The 22,601-nt window shown below is 41.0% G+C and overlaps 1 protein-coding gene across 6 annotated transcripts in view; it reads right to left on the bottom strand.

The window, feature by feature from the left end:
- Positions 1-22,601, bottom strand: part of LOC133556153 (caskin-2-like) — a 57,901-nt gene that overhangs the window by 4,442 nt on the left and 30,858 nt on the right. For 3 of the 6 annotated variants that reach the window (XM_061905806.1, XM_061905805.1, XM_061905807.1), the window contains exons 9-18: positions 12,837-12,945; positions 8,814-8,908; positions 8,497-8,614; positions 8,176-8,433; positions 4,865-5,001; positions 4,751-4,796; positions 3,287-3,414; positions 3,106-3,216; positions 2,912-3,013; positions 20-158 (exon numbers count right to left, since the gene is read on the bottom strand). In XM_061905806.1, the coding sequence (XP_061761790.1) occupies positions 20-158; positions 2,912-3,013; positions 3,106-3,216; positions 3,287-3,414; positions 4,751-4,796; positions 4,865-5,001; positions 8,176-8,433; positions 8,497-8,614; positions 8,814-8,908; positions 12,837-12,945 (1,243 nt within the window). Of the gene's footprint in view, positions 1-19; positions 159-2,911; positions 3,014-3,105; positions 3,217-3,286; positions 3,415-4,750; positions 4,797-4,864; positions 5,002-7,891; positions 7,967-8,175; positions 8,434-8,496; positions 8,615-8,813; positions 8,909-12,836; positions 12,946-22,601 lie in introns of all 6 variants that reach the window. The other 3 variants (XM_061905809.1, XM_061905808.1, XM_061905810.1) reach the window with 3 other exon arrangements.

Here is a 22,601-nt window from a genome sequence, read left to right as displayed (position 1 = left end):
GAGAGGGACATGTCCTCACCCAGCTTGGTGATGCCGATTTCCTGTAGGTCTTCCCAGGTCAGGTCTTTGACGATGCTGATGCTGTCGTAGCCGTTTTCGCAAAGTCTTTTCAAGTACTGAGGGAGGCCGATGGCACTCAGCCACTCGCCAAGGTCTGACTGCAACACAGCAACACGCCCCGTCAGCACAATCTCATGTCTCATGTCAATTAACAGGAGGTGACATGAGACATAAGGTGAACGTGGGATTACATGAACATGAGGTGACATGAGGTGATATGAACATGAAGTGACATGAACAGGAAGTGACATTAGGTGACATTAAGTAACATGAACAGGAGGTGACATGAGGTGACATGAACAGGATGTGACATCAGGTGACATGTACAGGAGATGACGTGAGGTGATATGAACATGAGGTGACATGAGGTAAAATGAACATGAAGTGGCATGAGGTAACATGAAGAGGAGGTGACATGAGGTAACATGAACATGAGGTGGCATGAGGTAACATGAACAGGAGGTGACATGAGGTAACATGAACATGAGGTGACATGAGGTAAAATGAACATGAGGTGACATGAGGTAACATGAACATGAGGTGACATGAAGTAACATGTACAGGAGGTGACATGAACAGAAGAAGACATGAGGTAACATGAACATGAGGTGACATGAACAGAAGAAGACATGAGGTAACGTGAACATGAGGTGACATAAACATGAGGTGACATGAGGTAACATAAACAGGAGGTAACATTAGGTAACATGAACATGAGGTGACATGAGGTAACATGAACAGGAGGTGACATGAGGTGACATGAACAGAAGAAGACATGAGGTAACGTGAACATGAGGTGACATAAACATGAGGTGACATGAACAGGAGGTGACATGAGGTAACATGAACATGAGGTGACATGAACATGAGGTGATATAAGGTGACATGAGGTAACATGAAAATGAGGTGACATGAACAGGTGACATTAGGTAACGTGAACATGAGGTGACATGAGGTATCATGAACATGAGGTGGCATGATGTAACATGAACATGAGGTGACATGAACAGGAGGTGACATGAGGTAACATGAACATGAGGTGATATGAGGTGACATGAGGTAACATGAAAATGAGGTGACATGAACAGGAGGTGACATGAACAAGAGGTGATATGAGGTGACATGAGGTAACATGAAAATTAAGTGACATGAACAGGAGGTGACATTAGCTAATGTGAACATGAGGTGACATGAGGTATTATGAACATGAGGTGACATGAAGATGAAGTGACATGAGATGAAGTGACATGAGGTGACATGAGATAACATGATCTGACATGAGGCGACATGAGATAACATGAACATGATGTGACATGAACAGAAGGTGACATGAGGTAACGTGAACATGAGGTGACATAAACAGGAGGTGACATGAGGTAACATGAAAATGAGGGGCCATGAGTTAGCATGAACATGAGGTGACATGAACATGAAGTGACATGAGATGAAGTGACATGAGGTGACATGCGATAACATGATGTGACATGAGATTACATGAACATGATGTGACATGAGGTGACATGAACAGAAGATGACATGAGGTAGCGTGAACATGAGGTGACATGAACATGAGGTGCCATGAGGTGACATAAACAGGAGGTGACTTGAGGTAACATGAACATGAGGTGGCATGATGTAACATGAACATGAGGTGGCATGAGGTGACATGAACAGGACGTGAACATGGACTTACATGAACATGAGGTAAATCAGACTCCATGAGGTGACATGAGATTACAGTAATATAAGGTGACAAGATAATGAGATGACATAAGGTTAAGAGGTGAGATGAGACGTGAGCTAAATGTGGATTACATGGGATGAAATGCAATAACATGAGAGCAATCAGAAGCATGAGGCGACAATAGATGACAGGAGATGACAAAGTAACATGAGAGAAATGAGAATTGTCAGGTGACATGATAAGACAGGCAGTAAAATGAGAAAAATGAGAAGCATGAGGTGACAAAAGTTTAATTGAGATTACATGAGGTAACATGACAGAAATGAGAGCATTGATCTGACAAAAGGTGACATGAGATGACATGCAGTATTATGAGAGGAATGAAAAGCATAAGGTGACATGAGGTGACATGAGATGACGTTGTGCAAAATGAGAGATGTTAGATACATGAGGTGACATAACATGAGATGACATGAGAGATATTAGATACATGAGTGACATAACATGAGATGACATGAAGTAACATGAGAGAAATTAGATATGTGAGGTGAAAAAAGACGACATTGGATGACAAGCAGTAAGACAAGAGAAATGAGAAAGTGACATGAGATGAGATGAGGTAACAAAGGAATTACAAAGGGTAATATGAGATGAGATGCCACGCAGTAGTACTACAAGAACAAGGAGAAACATGAGATGACATACATTAACATGAGAAGGTAACACAAGGTGACATGAGATATGAGATGCCATGCAGTAACATGAGGTGACAAAAGGTCACTTGAGATGAGCTGCAGTAGTAACATTAGAGAAATGAGAAGCATGAGGTGACAAAAGGTGGCATGAGATGAGATGCCATGCAGTAGACCATGAAAGCAATGAGAAATATGAGGTGACAAAAGGTGACATGAGATGAATTGACATGCAGTAACATGAGAATGTGACATGGGATGAGATGCCATGCAGTAGTAACATGAGAGCAATGAGAAGCATGAGGTGACAAAAGGTGACATGAGATGAAATGACATGCAGCAACATGAGAAGGTAACAACAGGTGACACGAGATATGAGATGCTCTGCAGTAGTACCATGAGCGCAATGAGAAGCACGAGGTGACATGAGGTGTGGTGAGAAAATAAGCAGTTGAGTGTGAGACTTGAGTCTTACTGGCACAAACTCTGGAAGCCAATCTGGAATGTTGAGCTTGTTAATCTCCATTGAGATCTTCTTGCGATGTCCAGGTTTGGTGACACCAATGGCGGTCAGGTCCTGACACAAGAAGGTGAGGTTGCACGATGACTATGCAGGCGAAGCGACACGAGAATCTGCTACTGTGTGTGCCAACATCAAACATGTTTCACCTCGGGCGTCATCCTGCTGATGGTGGGCACGTCGTAGCCGGCACTGATGAAGTTCCCAGTGTACTGCTCCAACTGGAACTCCCTGAGCCACTCCAAGATGGCCTCGGCATCCTGAGAGATGTTCATGAAGTGTCACCATGGCTATTAAGAGCAGGTGTCAGGTGTGGAGGTGTGCACGAACCTTTCCATCCAGCAGCTGCTGAGGGCGAACAAACTGCTGGGTGAAGGTCTGCTCAGCAGGTTGTTGCACCGCCACTGCGGCCCTGCAGGGGGTGCCACCTGCACATGGGTCACACACCTGAGCAGCATCTGGACATTCCCAAGAAACTATGAGGTTGCTTCTACACACATGCGTTGTGTGTAAGTGTGTGTGTGTGTGTGTGTGTGTGTGTGTGTGTGTGTGTGTGTGTGTGTGTGTGTGTGTGTGTGTGTTTCTACCCTTCTTGAGACATCAACATGGAAAAGTACATTCCATAAGAGGTGTGAAAGAGTGATGACATAAATCATGGTCCCAATTCGGAAAACCATTGCATCTAATAAAAAATGTCTCATTTGCACCCCTGGTGGTGAAATTTATCAAAATGAAGGTGGTCCCAAAAAGGAGGGATTTTTCAAATTGACTGCATGTCAGTTTTAGAAGTGCTCCCTCTCTGGTCAACATATGAAATAACTGTGTGTAAAAATTTGAAGTGCTACCCCTCTGGCCAACATATGTAATAAGAAGTGTGTGTAAGAAATTGAAATGTGCCCCCTTTGGCCAAAATTAATAAAACATATAAAATAAACAGGTATATGGAGACATACTGTAATAACTTGAAGTTAATGTTAAAGATTAAAAAAATAATACAGATTAAAAAACAATTACAAACAAAAAATTCAAACAAATAAATGAACTTTTCTCAAAATGTCTCAACTTTTTTCTTCTAAAATTGGGAACAATTTCTCATATTTTTTCTGTTTTTGTAGTATTGCAAAATTATTACTTTATACTGTAAAAGTATTACTTTTTAATGCAAAAGGCTGACATTTGTCATATAAAATTCTGACTTTTATCACAATATTGTCAATTTTTCTTTTCTTGTAAAATAGTGAAATTTTTTTTAGTAAAATGATGACTTTTGTCATAAATTTGCCAAGTGAAATCCCGATTATTATTATATTGCCAAAGTGTTAACGTTTTCTATAAAACTGTGACTTTTGTCGAGTAAAATTACAACACTTCTCATAAAATAGCCAACACGTTAAGCTTTTCTTGTAAAATTGCGACGTTATTTAATAAAATTCTAACTTTTATCATAATATTGCACAAATGTTCAGTTTTTCTTGTAACATTTTGACTTGCAATGAGTTAAATTACGACCTTTACTATAATGCTGCAAAAATTATAAGTTTTTTTTGTGAAAATCCAACTCATTTTTCACAAACTTTTTTTGATATTTCATAGTTTGTATATATTATTAATGTTGTAAATACAAATCTAGAAAGGGTGGTTCTAAAGAGGTAGGCGTTATTCTGAGGTCTCGAGAAAGGAACAAATACAAGCATGTGTGTGTGTGTGTGTGTGTGTGTGTGTGTGTGTGTGCGCGTGTGTGTGTGTGTGTGTGTGTGTGTGTGTGTGTGTGTGTGTGTGTGTGTGAAATAGCACCTGCAGAATGAAGGTGCCGCTTGTCTGAGCCAGCAGAGGGCGCTGTCTGCAGAGACAACCAGCACAAAGCTGAAGAGACATCATATGGTGCAGGACCCTAGCGTGTTGGGCTACCTTGTTGCTGTTGTCATGGTGACCAGCAGAGTGCTGGATGCCGTTGGGAGCGTTGTTGCTGCCCGTGCTCTGCCCGCTTCCCGCGCTGCGAGTGCTGCCCACGCTCCCGGTGCTTCCCACGCTGTTCCTGTCTCCTGCTGCTTCCACACACAACACATCAGGGACCAAGCAAAGTTTAGGACATCACGTTCACGTCATCTCATCTGAGATGCACGGGTCAACGAGTCTGTGGGAGGGTTCAGTGTGCAGCGGGAGGGTCTTGGACTTTTGAAAAAGTTTTTCGCTTAAAAAAAAACTTTAAAAAAAACGCAACGCAGCGGCGACCATTATTAGCACGCAAAAACCTTGTGTTAGAGCTACGTGATTATGTCATAACCACCACTACACTGCACACACGGCCCAAGCTAGTCCCCACCGATAAACTGCTCTGCTCCGACTGTGATGATGAGGTCAATGAAACGAGGTGACATGAGGTGACTTTGAGACATGAAGAAACAGAAGGTTACATCAGGTTTAATGAAGTAATGTGTGACCTGAGACATAAAGTGACATGAGATTACATGAAGCAACATGAGGTGACACAGCAAGAAATGCCATGAGGCAACATGAAGTGACATGAGACAACACTTCGTAACATATCATAGCAGGAAATGACATCAAGTCTCATAAAGTGACATGAAACGACACTTTGTGGCATACCATAGCAGGAAATGTCATGAGGTGTCATGAAGTGACAAGATATGACACTTAGTGGCATAACATGGTAAGAAATGACATGAGGTGTCATGAAGTGACATGAGACAACACTTAGTGGCATAACATGGCAGGAAATGACACGAGACAACATGAAGTGACATGAGAAGACACGTAGAGACATAACATGGCAAGAAATGACATGAGGTGACATGAAGTGACATAGGACGACACTTTGTGACATAACATGGCCGGAAATATCATGAGGTGTCATGAAGTGACATGAGACGACACTTAGTGGCATAACATGGCAGGAAATTACATCAGACCTCATGAAGTGACATGAAAAGACACCTAGTGACATAACATGGCAGGAAATAACATTAGGTGTCATAAAGTGACATGAGACGACAATAAGTGACACTCCATGGCCGGAAATGTCATGAGGTGTCATGAAGTGACATGAGACAATACTTTGTATACATAGTAGGAAATGACATGAGGTGTCATGAAGTGCATTAAGATGACACTTGGTGGCATAACATGGCAGGAAATTACATGAGGAGCCATGAAGTGACATGAGAAGACACCTAGTGACAAAACATGGCAGGAAATGACATGAGGTGTCATGAAGTGACATGAGAAGACACCTAATGACATAAAATAGCAGGAAATGACTTGAAGCGTCATGAAGTGACATGAGAAGACACTTAGTGACATAAGATAGCAAGAAATGACATGCGGCGTCATGAAGTGACAAGAGACGACACTTGTATAACATGGCCAGAAATGACATGAGGTGTCATGAAGTGACACAGGACGACACTTAGTTACATAACATGGCAAGAAATGTCATGAGGTGTCATAAAGTGACATGAAACGACACTAAGTGGCATAACATGGCAGGAAATGACATGAGACAACATGAAGTGGCATGAGAAGACACCTAGTGACATATCATGGCAGGAAATGTCAAGAGGCGCCATGAAGTGACATGAAACGACACTTAGTGACATTACGTGGCAGGAAATGTCATGAGGTGACATGAAGTGACATGAGACGACACTTTGTGACATAACATTGCAGGAAATTACATGAGGTGTTATGAAGTGACATGAGACAACACCAAGTGGCATAACGTAGCAAGAAATGACATGAGACAACATGAAGTGACATGAGAAGACACCTAGTGACAAAACATGGCAGGAAATGACATGAGGCGTCATTAAGTGACATGACACGACAGTAAGTGACTTAACATTGCAGGAAATTACATGAGGTGTCATGAAGTGACATGAGACAACATCAAGTGTCATAACATAGCTGGAAATTAGATGAGACGGCATGAAGTAACATGAAAAGACACTTAGTGACATACCATAGTGGGAAATAACATGAGGTGTCATTAAAGACACTTAGGGCCCGATTCACTAAGATCCAAACGACACACAGTAAACAGCGTGTGCAAACTATAAAATAGTGTGCACTATAAGTGGGCGTGTTGCGTGTAATTTACTAAGACTGCATGTACAATTGTAAAGTGATGCAGACCACCTTATTCAAATGAGGATTTTGCATGTACTTTACCTGCATCACCACGGAGACACACATTTACTGCACATTTATTTTATCATGAGCATGAGTTATAACAAGCAGGAGACATCTACCACTTTTTATGGGCATTTTAGAAGCAGTCCTACAGTGCATCTACATTGAAAACATTTTTTTTTCAACCGCCAGAGGTGTGCTCATTGGAGGGAGGCTTTACTCTGACTTTACGCGATATTAAAAAAAAGCCATATTGCCCAGCCCAATTTGATGAGGTGGCGACTTGTCCAGGGTGTACACCGTCTTCTGCCCAAATGTAGCTGAGATAGGCTCCAGCACCCCAAGCGACCCCGAAAGGGACAAGCGGTAGGAAATGGATGGATGGATATTCTATGTGAAACAAATGAACGTCATTAAAATTATATTAAATGACACCAAAAGGCATAAATTGAATGTTTTAAAAGGCCTTATTGAATGTTTTGAAATGCCTTAATTCCTCTAGCAGCTATAAATTAAAAAAGAAAATTGCTGAATAGACAATTTTTTAGATATTAATACATACAAAATGGATTGCACGCCTTATTTTGTTTTCTTAACACTTTGCACACGTTTAGTCGTTCAGCTTTGCACGTGTTTTAGTACACGCAAACCTTTAGTAAATCAGGCCTCTAGTGGCAGCAGGAAATGACATGAGGCGTCATGAAGCGACACAAGTCGGAGGCAGACCCTGTGAGGCATGTGCGGATGCAGAGCTAGAAGCAAGACGCCATGTTGTTTGCGTCTTACCATGACATGTGTCCCTGAGGACCCAAATGTCCTGGAAGGGACACCCGTTTTGAGACAGGTGGCTCAGAGACGCACCTATCAGACACAAAAATGCACTGAGTTCTATCGGGGGGGGGTTAGGGAGGCGTGCCCAATGAGGTTACACATCGACGCATTTTACTAATATTGTCACGTAGCCCCGCCCACAGGAAACGTGACGCGTGCGCCTGACAAAACATGCTGTTGGATTGGTTAGTTTTGCCTGATGATGTCATCAAAAGTGGGGCGACGGCAGTCAGGCATACCTGAGGCCAAGCCGTTGCTGAGCGGAGGAACCAGGTGGGTGGGGGGTGCGCAGAGCGTGTAGGAGTTGTCAGCCTTGAAGCTGCTGGACGGGGGGGCTCTGGACAGCAGCTGCTGGCGCTGAGCGGGCAGTGAGGCGTGCCGGGATAGGGTGCTCCCTACAGGCCGACACATGCAGGTGCAGGGAGGCGGGGGGGGATAGAATGTGTTGAGGTCAAAGGTCATGAGGAGTGGACGCATGCAATGGGGGATGGGATGACCTGGAAGCATGCAGGTTAGTTGAGGGGGCGGGGCTAATGCCACTCTCTCGTCAGGCAACTCACCGCCTCGCCGGCTGATGACCTCCACAATGGAGGGCGGGAAGAAGCCCACCCGGTCCGTCCCCCTCTGGCTGTCATGGATGTGACCTTTCCAGCGCCCGTCCACGTGCTGCTCCAACACCTGCGCGAGAGGCACGGCACCTGTCAACACTACCATGGCAACCACCGCGGTCGCCGCCCCCGCTCGATAAACTGCCAGGGGGGGCGGAGTCTGGCGGGTGTTTTGATGGCTGGCATTGTTACTAGCACTAGCATAAAAAAGCATGTGTCATCATGGCTGACTAGCGGCTTCTAGATAAGTTCTGGAAGGACCGGCCCACCGTGATCACGTCCCCGGCCCGGATGTTCAGGGCGGTGGGGTCGTGAAGGTTCCAGAAGTCTTTCAATGCTCGTACCTGCAGAACACCGGTGGCATCTGCGGAGTCACACAACAGGTCATTGAGACAGAGCATCATCTTTGTATTTGTATGCACTTATTCATACCAGATAGAACTAGATGAAGCAATTCCTGAAGAAATTGCATGTGAATGCTCCAATGCTGAAGTTGAACTGAAATACTGATAGAATGTAGTATGAATGTAAGAATTGGTATGGTTTGAACATTGAAAGGTTGAATATCCACGAAAAACGGGATTTGGGCCACCTACTCAGTGGCCTAGTGGTTAGTGTCCGCCCTGAGATCGGTATGTTGTGAGTTCAAACCCAGGCCGAGTCATACCAAAAACTATAAAAAAAATTGGGACCCATTGCCTCCCTGCTTGGCACTCAGCATCAAGGGTTGGAAATTGGGGTTAAATCAGCATAAATGATTCCCGAGCGGCATTGCTGCTGCCCACTGCTCCCCTCACTTCCCAGGGGGTGAGCAAGGGGATGGGTCAAATGCAGTGGACAAATTTCACCACACCTAGTGTGTGTGTGACAATCATTGTTACTTTAACTTTAACTTCGGAAAGTGTTAGTTGAATGAATGGAATGTGTTGATGTTGGAATGGTTTGAATAGGTTGAAAAAAGTGGGAATTGTGGAATCCGGGATTTTTTTTAATTGTTGAAGTTGAGCAACAATTGTGGAACTTTAAAAAATGTCCCATTCATTTCAATGGGAATTTCATGGGAATTTCGGGAAAATCTGGAATTTTTTGGAAAATATTAAAAGACTTCAATCTTCTGAATAAGTTGAAGTGGTTGGTGTTGGAATATTTCAAATCAGTCAAAAAATGTTGACATAGTAATATTTTTAATTGAGAAATTGTATTAAGGAATTCCAGGAATTTTGGGAAAATGTGGAATTTTTCCAGTTCAAAAAAACACTTTGTTTTTTGTCCTGATTATGAATGTTTAGATGGTGGAACGGTTGAAGTGGGTTGAAAAATGCGTAAAGAGCACTCGCCAGAAAAAAGGGTCAAAAAAGGTTTTGTAAAAAAAGCAGATTCTAGAAATTCCTGCAATTTTTTTAACTTGGAAAAATGATTGTTTGAGTTTCCAGGATGAGTGGAATGTACTGACAGTCAAACGGGTTAAATTGGTTGAAAAATGTGGAAATGGTGGCAGTTTGAAAAATGGCCAATTCATTTTGAATGGGAAAAATGTCCCGGAAAACCTGGAATTCTGGGAAATCTGGGAATTTTTGGAATTTGTTAAGGGAAAACCTGCAATTTCCAAATAGGCTGAACAGTTTGAAGTTGGAAGGGTTTCGAATCGGATGAAAAATGTGAAAGATAAATCATGAGGAGGAGAAGAAGGAGAAGGAGAAGAAGAAGAAGAACAAATAATTGATAATAAAAAATAATAAACCATATGTGTCTTTAGTCATTATTTCTATCAACGTTTTACATTTTATTCATTACATTACAGCTTTTTAGTCTGTTTTTTACATTTTTGAAGTATATCATTATGTTCATGGGCTTCACGGTGGCAGAGGGGTTAGTGCATCTGCCTCACAATACGAAGTTCCTGCAGTCCTGGGTTCAAATCCAGGCTTGGGATCTTTCTGTGTGGAGTTTGCATGTTCTCCCCGTGAATGCGTGGGTTCCCTCCGGGTACTCCGGCTTCCTCCCACTTCCAAAGACATGCACCTGGGGATAGGTTGATTGGCAACACTAAATTGGCCCTAGTGTGTGAATGTGAGTGTGAATGTTGTCTGTCTATCTGTGTTGGCCCTGCGATGAGGTGGTGACTTGTCCAGGGTGTACCCTGCCTTCCGCCCGATTGTAGCTGAGATTGGCGCCAGCGCCCCCCGTGACCCCGAAAGGGAATAAGCGGTAGAAAATGGATGGATGGGCATTATGTTCATAAATGTCCCCCGGGCCAAACTTTGAACATCCCTGCTTTACATATTTCAACGACAAAAGAACGTCTCTAATACGTGTCATGGCACTTTTGGAAGTCATACGTTTATGTTGCGTCTGCGTGTTGCTACTTGTAGAGCAGCGCTATCCAACTGGCTGCACATGGGCCAAATCTGGCACGGGAAAGACCAGTCCAAAACTTGTGGGGACAAAACTATTTTTTTTAGAAAGTTCCTAAAAAATTACTACAGTGCTCCGGTTGTATAGAAGAATTTGGACCTCATTGGACACAATGGCACATCTTGGCATTGACATTTGAACCTTGCTGGCAAAAAAGGAACACTGGGGTCTAACCTTGTGATTTACAGAACTAAGGCGTTCCTCAAGGCACCGCTTTAAGTCTTCTCTTTTTTGTCAAAAAACAATTGTATTCATATTGTGATTTATGTTACATTAAAAAAAATGACTTAAAGGCCCTGCGATGAGGTAGCGACTTGTCCAGGGTGTACACCGCCTTCCGCCCGATTGTAGCTGAGATAGGCACCAGGGCCCCCCGCGACCCCAAAGGGAATAAGCGGTAGAAAACGGATGGATGGCTGGACTTAAAGGCCACATTGGGTTAAAACTATGGAGGTTAATTTGTGTCTTTATTAAGAAAGCTTTTTTTGACAGGGAATTTATGTAACTGAATTTTTTGCGTTTGAATTTTGTGAACTGATTTTTTTTTTACATTAAATTATGCAGACAATGTCATTGAAAAAAATGATTATCAAAATGCGTGGTTTTAAAATGTAATTGTATTAAAATTCCGTGTTAAAAAAAATCAATGCTGAAAACACTTCAAAAAGCAAGACCCACTTTTTGTAAATTAAGACTGAAGCAATCGATTAGTTATTGTTATGGTTATTAATTGAGTATTATTATTAATGATCTAATATTTATAAAATTGTCTGCATCATTTGATGTAAAAAAAACATTATACTCACACGATTTAAACGCAAAAAATTCAGTTACATAAGTTCTGTCAAGCTTTCATAATAAAGACACAAACTAACCTCCATAGCCAAAAGCAGACTGCATGTAAAGTAATACATATATACACACGCATATATATATATATATATATATATATATATATATATATATATATACAGACATATATATATACATACATATATATATATATACATATATATATATATATATATATATATATATACATATATATATGTATATATATATGTATATATATATATACAGTATGTATATATATATATGTCTGTATATATATATATATATGTATGTACACCCTGCATCATCAGCAAAGTTTAGTGAGCATCATCAGCAAAGTTTAGTGAGCTCATGTGCCACAGCTGTTGACTTTCTGTGTTGGTTATAGTTTGTTTGTACCAAGAGTGTTAAAGACTGTAAATTGATGCTGTTCTCTTTGACCAAAATTACCAATGCTATCCACAAGATAGCGGCCTTTTTGCAGCATTGAGCAGTAGGAAATGGATGGATGGATGGATGGATAGATGGATGGACTGTAAAATTCTTAAAATTAAACTCGATAAGTGCCACAGGCCTGACTTCCTATTATATTTGGCACTTCTCGCAGGCCAGAATGAAGACGCTGAGCGGCCGCAATTGGCCCACGGGTTGTAGTTTGGACGCCACTGGTTTATAAACCAGGGCCAAAGCGTCAATTCTCCATTTGTGAGTTATTTTGTGGCCACAAATAAATGAGTAAATGGGAAACACTGACGCACGTGTGTGTTGCAGGAAGGATGGACCTAGCTTCATCTTGGAGGTGAAGATGTGATAGCAAAAAAAATTAATTTTTGTAATATGTTTATAATGAATGAATGTAATTACGATATAAATGCTATTAATAGTGCAGCCCTATTGATGACAATAGGGATCCAATCCTGGTCAGACTGATCTCACAGGAACGCAAACGGTCGAGCTCGCCGGATTACGGAGGACATGTAAACCCTCATATACAACACACATGCACACACATGCGCAGAGAGAAAAGTTAGGACAGGCTGGTCTACCTCTGAGCAGCTGTTTGATTTCTCTGCTGGCGTGGGACGTGGTGAACTGGTTGACGATGTCCAGCGCCGTCTGGTTGTACGTGTTTCTGATGTTGACATCCACGCCAGCCTGTACACCGTGTGCACACACACACAAAGAATGGTACAGTGGGTCAGGCTGCGAATTGATAAGATTTTTCCGGTTCCGATTCCACTTTCGATTCTGCTTAACGATTCAGTTCTTTAAAGGTTCTCCAATCGATTCTTATTTTGAAAAAAAAAAAAAAGGTAGATTAGCAAAAATTGTGTTTAGTTTAGAGCTAACATGACCTCACAAAACAAACAGTGAAAGGAAAAGTGCACTTTTTTGGGAATTTTGCCTATGAGTCACAATCAATATGAAAGACATGATGACGGATGGATTTTTTTATAATGCATTGTAAATATTATACAAACGTAAATAAAAGTCGGCTTAAAGTGGAGCCAAAGGGTCTCCAAGGTTCTCATAGTCATCATTGTCACCGACGTCCCACTGGGTGTGAGTTTTCCTTGCCCTTATGTGGGCCTACCGAGGATGTCGTAGTGGTTTGTGTTGTGATTTCTGCAGCCCTTTGAGACACTAGTGATTTAGGGCTATATAAGTAAACATTGATTGATTGATTGATTGATTGATTGAAAAGGAACTCCATTATTCCGCCCATAAAATCCAATTCAAAAAGCGCCAACAATACTCCATTTACATTTCCTAACTTGAATATTAACCAAGTATTTGTGATATTGTTATTATAAACGCTAACGTAGACAAACTATTTATAGCGGCGACGTGATCACTTCCGTGTGGGCCTATGTGGCGTGGTAACCTGTTTCCTCGCTTCCCTGCTCCCTGTAAGTTTATTGTAGATCATAAATCATGCCTCTCACCTGAAAAGTAGATGGCACAGCCCTTTGAGACACTCGTGATTTAGGGCTATATAAATAAACTGATTGCTTGCTTCAAGGCGTCAGAGGGGTTAGTGTGTCTGCCTCACAATACGAAGGTCCTGAGTACTCAGGGTTCAATTCCGGGCTCCGGATCTTTCTGTGTGGAGTTTGCATGTCCTCCCTGTGAATGCGTGGGTTCCCTCCGGGTACTCCGGCTTCCTCCCACCTCCAAAGACATGCTCCTGGGGATAGGTTGATTGGCAACACTAAATTAGCCCTAGTGTGTGAATGTGAGTGTGAATGTTGTCTGTCTATCTGTGTTGGCCCTGCGATGAGGTGGCGACTTGTCCAGGATGTACCCTGCCTTCCGCTCGATTGTAGCTGAGATAGGCACCAGCGCCCCTCGCGCCCCCTAAGGGAATAAGCGGTAGAAAATGGATGGATGGATGATTGATTGATATAATTTGACAGGTATGGACATTTTGACAGCCACTTAGGACTCGGAAATAGCCAGAACAACACGAAAAATGCTTGTCTTTCATAATGATTGTGAACGACAGGCTAAATTCCCAGAAAATGCAGTTCCCCTTTAAGAGGCACAGAGCATAGAAAAAAATAACTTTTGAAAACAAATGTAAGAGATAATCTTCTTTAGAATTTAACCAAATACAAACGTATGTGGAAATTATTTAGGAATGTATCATCTATATTAACATTATGAAAACGTTCAAGAATCTTTTGTCATCTCCCTAGAAAATGTATTGGTGACACTCAATACATCAAAATGATTTGTTTAGATTTAGATAATGAAACTATCATATGCATAACATGCAACACAAAAGGAAAATCTAATTTAATACACTTGTGTGCACGTTAGAGATGCGCGGTCTGCGGACACAACCGCGGAGACCGCGGATAAACCGCGGCTCGGGCGGGTGACATGATGGAAAAAATTGATTTTAAATAGATTCGGGCGGGTGGGGGTTGAACCAATTCAGAAATATATCTACATAGTCAAATGTTACCCACATACGAAAAATGAGCTGCACTCTTTGAAACAGTCAATTATTCATCAGGCACTGCAGCACGACACAACACAACAGAAGAAGAAGAAAACAAGAAAAAGATGGCAACTCCGGCAGCAAACGTGGTACGTGACAAACTAAAAAAGGGAATACTAAAGACCAGGGGAAAAAAAGACCAGAAAAGTTCAGCGTGGACTCGTTTTAATGAGGATGATAGCAATGCTGGCTACGTGATTTGCAAGAGCTGCGACGCTGTTTATGTCTACGACAGTCACAAAACTGGGACATCTAACATGGTGCATCACATTTGTGCAAAACCCCAAACCTCCACAAACACCCTGAGCATGAGCAGTTTCGTCCGCCGTGATCCCAGAAGAGTGCCACAGGATGTTAAAACAAGGCTTACAGATGCATGTGTGGACCTGTGCACTAATGATATGCGAGAAGAAAACCCTGCCACCGAGCCACCTGTCACCGAGCCCCAATCAGCAACAGAGCAAGGTGAGTTGATACATTGCCTGCCTGCCTGGGCTATTAAGTATATGTTATGCAGATTGACTGTTTTATAGGTGTAAAATATTAGGCTATAATAGATTTTTTTGGTCCTTTAGGTGGAGCTGATGGCGCATCACCGAAAAAGAAAAGGATTGACTTCACAGAATGGGAGGATACACCTGTGCTTGTTGATGAAGTAGAGGATTATTCCTCTACAAACTTCCATCTCGACGAATCAGCAGAGGAAAATTTACTTTCCTTTTGGGGGAAACAAGGACAATCATTCCCACGACTACAACACCTTGCCAAGAGAATCCTATGCGTCATAGCAACAAGTGCCGCAAGTGAGCGCTCCTTCAGCGCAGCAGGACGCATTTTAGAGGCCAGGCGCTCTCGCCTGAATCCTGGCACTGTAGATGCCATTTTATTCCTGCATAGTGCTAACAACAAAAAAAAAAGTAACTAGACATACGGTTGGATATGTTGACGGGTAAAACACTTGGAGAGGGCGTGTGCTTTTATATGAACCCAGCCTGGTGCAAGACTGTCGCAGTGCGTGAAACTATATGTAGCACGGACATTGAACTTTTAAGTGTCTCACTGCGGCCGTCTTATTTACCGCGAGAAATACCACAGCTGTTCATGACTGTTGTCTACATCCACCCCAGAGCTAATATGGGAGAGGCAACATCCACTATTGTAAAACTTGTGCACCGTCTTCAAAGTATCAGCCCCGAAGCCCCCCATTTTCGATTGGGAGATTTTAATTCATGTAGCCTTAAGAAGTCCCTATGTCACTTTTACCAGTATGTAACCTGCCCAACTAGGCATGGAAAAATTCTGGACTTGTGCTATGGCACTATAAAAGGTGCTTACAAATCCTACGGATTAGCACCATTAGGCTCATCCGATCACAACAGCATCATTCTGGCCCCTGTGGATAAACCGGCCCTCAAGAGAGGAAAAGTGGAATGCAAGGAGATGGCTGTGTGGTCCGAAGGCTCTATTCGTGAACTAAACGGTTGCTATGACAGCACCAATTGGGATGTTTTTAAAGACTCTTGTAAGGACTTGAACGAACTGAGTGATGCTGTGACAAGTTACATTAAATTTTGTGAGGAAATGATTATCCCTAGGAAGATAAATAAATATACCCAAATAATATGCCATGGGTTAGCAAATCCCTTAAACATTCCTTAAACTTGAAAAAGTTGACTTTTTATCAGGGTGATTTTGAAAAAAAAAGAGAAGCTCACAAGCTGGTCAAAAAAGAGATGAAAATGGCCAAGCTACACTATAGAGATAAGGTAGAGGAAGAACTAAAAAATGGTAGTTCACACTCTCCTTGGAGGGCAATTAAGTCCATGGTCGGAATGCAAGACTCCAAAAAACGTCTGTGTAACCCCCACAAGCCTGATTCTGTACTAGCAGATGAGTTAAACCGGTTGTATTTGAGATTCGATTCTCATGATTTTAGTAATGAACTGTCTGAATTCAGAGGTGCCCCTGTGAGCAGTCAGATTCAGATTAATGAAATGGATGTCTGGAGAACATTTGAGCAGACAAATGTGAGAAAAAGCCAGGGGCCTGACTGCATTAGTGGTAAACTACTCAAAGAATGTGGTCTTTTTTTATGCGGCATTTTCTCTCACATGTTCCAATTGTCTTTATCACAGAACCGTGTCCCCAAATTATGGAAAGAGTCCCTTTTAGTACCTGTTGCAAAGGTCCCATCACCAAAGAGGCTGAATGACTACCGCCCTGCGGCATTGACCTCCCTGGTGATGAAAAGCTTCGAGAAAATAGTGAAACAGAGTTTAATGGTCATGACCCAGAATGCAATTGATCCACTACAGTTTTCTTATCAGCCCAGGAAAGGTGTGGATGATGCAATAAGAACACTACTACACCTTGTTGTTGATGGAAAATAAAACACATGCACGCTTATGCTTTGTGGATTTTTCATCTGCATTCGACTGCATGCAGCCACATATTCTGGCTCATAGACTACTGAATATGTCCAATATTGACTTTGGTACTATATGATGGCTAGTGGACTTTCTCACCTCAAGATCACAGAGGACCCGTGTTAATAGCACACTGTCTGATGCTCGCTTATGCTCCACAGGATCACCCCAGGAATGGGTCCTGTCCCCCCTGCTGTTTGTACTGTACACAAATGACTGTCAGAGCACACTTCAGTCAAGGCACATCATTAAGTTTGCCGACGACTCGGTCATAAGTAAGCCTCCTGCAGGACAAAGAGTCAGACCACGGTCCTGTTCTGGAGAATTTTATGAAATGGTGCGATGAATCATACCTAGAGCTTAATGGTGATAAAACGAAGGAGATATACATTGACTTTTGTCGTGATCCCCCTCACAAAGCACCCATTCTCATTAATGGCTCTGCTGTTGAGATAGTCGGTGAATACAGGTATCTAGGCACAATTATAGACAATAAATTGACCTTTGATGCCAACACTGACCGTATTTGTAAGAAGGCCAATTAGAGGCTGTTTTTCTTGAGGAACCTGAGGGGTTTTCAGGTTGATAGGACATTAATGAGGATGTTTTATTCATCTTGTATCGAGTCTATTTTAACATATTCTATCACTTCCTGGTTTGGTAACCTCAGTGTGGCCAATAAAAACAGACTAGGTGGTATAATCAAGGTGTGCCAAAAGACCATAGACACTACCTTGAACCCCCTGAACCAGATTTATCAGGTCAGAGTCATCAAGAAGGCAAACGCCATTCTGGCCAACTCTCAGCACCCTCTCTTCTTAGAGTTTAGACTCTTTCCTTCAGGAAGTAGGTACGCCTCTAGTAATAAAAAAGGCCAAAAACAACCGATACATAAGATCCTTTGTTCCTGCAGCTGTTGTTTTTATAAATGAGCTGCTATGTAGTCACTTTAGTGGGACGCGACGTGTGATTAGTTTTTATTGTATTGCAAATGTTTTTAGTTTTTAGCTTTATGATGGTTTGTATGTTGTATGTATTTTATGTATTTGTACCTTGTTTTTACTGTTGTACCTTGTTTTTATTGTTGTACCTCGTTTTTATTGTTGTACCTCGTTTTTACTGTTAAACCTTGTTTTTAATGACTACTGCTGCAAACCAAATTGCCCCTCGGGGACAATAAAGATTTTCTAAGTCTAAATCTAAGTTAGTCTACGTTACCTAAGCTATACCAAATAAGCCCATGTCTAACCTATATCGAGTTCGGTCAGCTGAATAATTTTGATGGTTACGTGTTGTTTGGGCGCACTACAATGCAAAGGAAATAAGGCAATTGCGTTGTTTATTGTTTTTTTTGTATTCGAGATATACTACTGTGTGTTAATTATCTGGCCTTGCTTTCAAGTGAAGCGCATCTCCGATTGGCTACAATGTAAGGCTATTTAGCCTGCTTTGTTTGTCGCGACCGTCTATTTTCATTATAATTCATGTTTGATGATAAAGTGCAGTCTGATGGGTTTGATTCTCCCCTTCAGCTATTTGCCTTGGCCAATAAGTTGCAGGTAATTTATTTAATTTATTTTTGTTTAAATAGGGATGACATACATATGTTATTGTGTAATTTAAGTTTGTGCGCGTGATTGACCGCCTAAGGCTTATGAGGCACATTTTTGTATTTTTTTATTTATTTTTAACTTAAAAATGTATGAGCCTATGCCTATGCCTACAACATATGCTATGTGTTTATCTTTATTTTCCTGCCTGTCGTTGACAATGGAGATTGTCTGATATTTTGTCATGGCTGCAGATCAATCAACAAAGGTTCATCTTTGTCGCAAAGTTGTTCACTGTTTCACTGTGCACCCGACCTCGTCCCTATTTGAGCATTATAACGTTAACAAGTTAATATTCATTGAAATAAATTCAGAACATTTAGAAAATATAGGCCTAGTGTTTCTAAAACATTTTTTTAACTTTTTAAAAGCATCGTTCTGCTTGCTGCAACTGCGCACACAAAGTGTGAGGAACGCACTCCTGATCTGAGGGCATTGGCAACAATAGTCAACACTTTCTTAATGGAAATGAGAATAATAATATAATAATGATAAATAATATCATCACGCATTGAATGTCTCTGCTGCATTGGATCAGTCTCCTTTTGTAACAGGCAAAAGCTTTCTTACCTCACTAATGCCTTGCATCGTCTATATTAGATATATAACAATGGGCGGGTGGCGGGCGGATGTGGTTTTGATAAAATGTTGGTTCGGGTGGATGGCGGGTGGATGACGACTTTTGTGAGGCGGTTGCGGATGAAATAATTGCCTAGGCGCGCATCTCTAGTGCACGTACAACACTAACAGTAAAACCTTTAGTACATCTGTTAAATTGTAATTTATGGAATGGATTAACCAAAGAAATCAAACAAAGCACCAATATGATTCAGTTGAAGGGACTGTTCAAACTACGAGTGTTCCCAAAGTACAAAGAAGAACAATTTAATGACCATCTTTTTTTTTTTTTGAGATGATGATTATTTTTTGTATTTAATATTTGTTTACTTATCTATGGTATATTATTATTTACCATAGTAAAACACGTCAAAAGCAAGACGTGACCACCATGGGATTAACGCCAGCACATCCGGGCCTCACCTTCAAAATATGTTGTTCTCTGTTCTATTACAAACAGAGAACAAGGAAATGGGATAAAATTGCTATTGTATGAAAAGGGGTAGTATTAAATAAGCTCTGCTTCTTCCTACTCCTCTTCAGAAGTGCAGTAATGAAACAACTGAAAATATGTGATGCATTACATTGCATCATATGCATGTTCGAAATAAACTGAAACTCTGATAGGGAAAAGCAGTAGAAAATGGATGGATAAAAAAAAAAAAAAGAAAAAAAGAAAATGGATGGATGGATGGATGAAAACTGATATTTCAAGCCTTTTTTTGATTTAATTTTTTTGATGATGGCTTACATTTTAAGAAAACCTTGAAGTGAAAATCTCATAAAAAATGAGGGGTCTGCAAAAACTGTAAGCCATGATCATCAAAATGAGAATAAACACAAGCTTGACATATCTCACTTTACATATAAAAAGGTAATATCACATATTCGTTTCACATTTGAAGTAAAACTGCTGACATGAATGGACCTTTCCATCATATTGTAATTTCGGGAGTTTCACCTGAATAATGGAAACGACTGACTGAAAATGTGGTTGCAGGAAAACAATTAACTGTTCTCTGACTGCGATTGAACATTCGCTTCTTGAAAATCAGTAGCACTGTGGCTAACGGGCGCAAGTGTTAAACTTGGCCACTGCTTGTACACCTGAAAGGAGCCCCTGTAGCACCAAGCGGCAGACGTCATGCTCATCCAAATGAAAAGGCATTTATTTCAATTTACCGGGTAATTGCCCTAACATGATGGGCGGTGAGTTAGTACCAGTTGTATTTACAGCAGATGACGTGTTAGCGTTACTGCTGCTGGGATGAGATCGACGTGGTTCAAAAACGCGACTTTCGTTTATAATTATAGTATGCTGTGTTTTCAATTGTTTCAGCATATTTCTCGTATGTCCTCTTGACTAAGTAGCAGTTTTGCAATCGTTTCTTGTAAAATGCAGTCAATTCTGGAGCTTTTGTTTCGCCCGTGCGCCTTTATTTTGCTTTCGGACCTCACTACGCACGTTGCGTAATGACGTCATTCCCAACCACTGGCATCGATAAGAGAACCGTTTGAAAAATTGACAAGCGATTCCGAGGAATTGATAGAGTGGGAACCGGTTCTGAGCATTTGATATAGATAGTAGTTCGCCACATTAGCACAACCATGCTTAGGGATGGGAATTGAAAACCGTTTCTTGCTCAGAACTGGTTCCCAGTGCATCAATTCCTTGGAATCGCTTGCCAAACGAATCTTCCGGGTGGGAATGGCGTCATCACGCAATGTGCATAGTGACATGACATGACAAAATGGCGGTGTCCGGGCGTAAAAAACACTAACAATTTACAAGAAAAGCACTACTTGTAATAATTACAATATGCCAAAACATTTGAACACACAGCATGCAATAATTGTAAATGAAAGTTGCGTTTTTGAACCGCTCCTTTGCTCTCCCAGCAGCAGTAACGCAAGCACGTCATCTGAATACAACAGATACTAACTATCATGGCTATCATTTTTGCGCTACTATTTGTTGAATTAAAACAAATGCCTTCTCATTTAGATGAGCATAACGAGAGACAGATTCTGACTGGCTCCGAGGCGGGCAGTACTCACCCTGGTTCACGTCTGCCACTAGACGAATGTCACCGAGCAGCGACTAAGTTTGTGGTCAAAAGTTTGCATTTTCGGTAGGTGAATGTTAAATTGTAGTCAGAGAAAAGTTGCATGTTTTCTCACAATCAGATTGTCTCATTATATTATACGGGTGAAACTCCAAAAAATTAGTCCATTCATGTCAGCAATTAACTTTAAATGCGAAATTAATTTTTCATATTAACACATTACATGCAAAGTGAGATATGTCAAGCCTTTCCCAGCAGGCACAATACATTGAAACAACATTGATTTTACATATATGTCCTTTAAAACTGACTTCTAAACAATGTTGAAAAATATTTGTATTTGTGTATTGAGACAATGTTAATGTTGGATTCATGTTGTTGGTTGGGAAATGACCAAATTTCAAAGGTCAAAACCCAACATTGATTAAATGTCGTCAAAAAGCATGTTGTTTCAACATTGAATTTGTGTTGTACAATATTGGTTGGGAAATGACCACATTTCAATGGTCAAATCAACGTCAAAACCCAACTTTAATTAAAAATTTTCAAAGAGCATGTTGTTTCAACATTGTATTTGTGTAGTAGATAGAATATTGTTTGGGAAATGACCAAACTTCAATGATAAAATCAACGTCACAACCCAACATTGAATAAACATTGTCAAAAAGCATGTTGTTTCAAAGATTTATTAGTGTTGTAAAATACTGGTTGGAAAATGACCAGAATTCAATGGTCAAATCAACGTCAGAACCCGAAATTGATTGAACGTTGTCAAAAACGCATGTTGTTTCAACGTTGTATTTGTGTTGTAAAATATTGGTTGGGAAATTACCAAATTTCAATGATTAAATCCATGTCACCACCCAACATTCATTAAATGTCGTCAAAAAGCATGTTGTTTCAACATTGTATTTGTGTTGTACAATATTGGTTGGGAAATGACCACAATTCAATGGTCAAATCAACATCAAAACCCAACATTGATTAAACGTCGTCAAAAAGCATGTTGTTTCAATGTTAGGTTTGAGTTGTTGAACATCAGGACCTATTTCAACAATTTCTAAACGTTGTTTCAATGTCTTGC

This window comes from Nerophis ophidion, linkage group LG07 (genome assembly GCF_033978795.1).
Source record: "Nerophis ophidion isolate RoL-2023_Sa linkage group LG07, RoL_Noph_v1.0, whole genome shotgun sequence".
Classification (NCBI taxonomy): domain Eukaryota; kingdom Metazoa; phylum Chordata; class Actinopteri; order Syngnathiformes; family Syngnathidae; genus Nerophis; species Nerophis ophidion.
The sequence above is the reverse complement of the archived record's forward strand: the minus strand, read 5'-3'. Positions and strand labels throughout refer to the sequence as shown.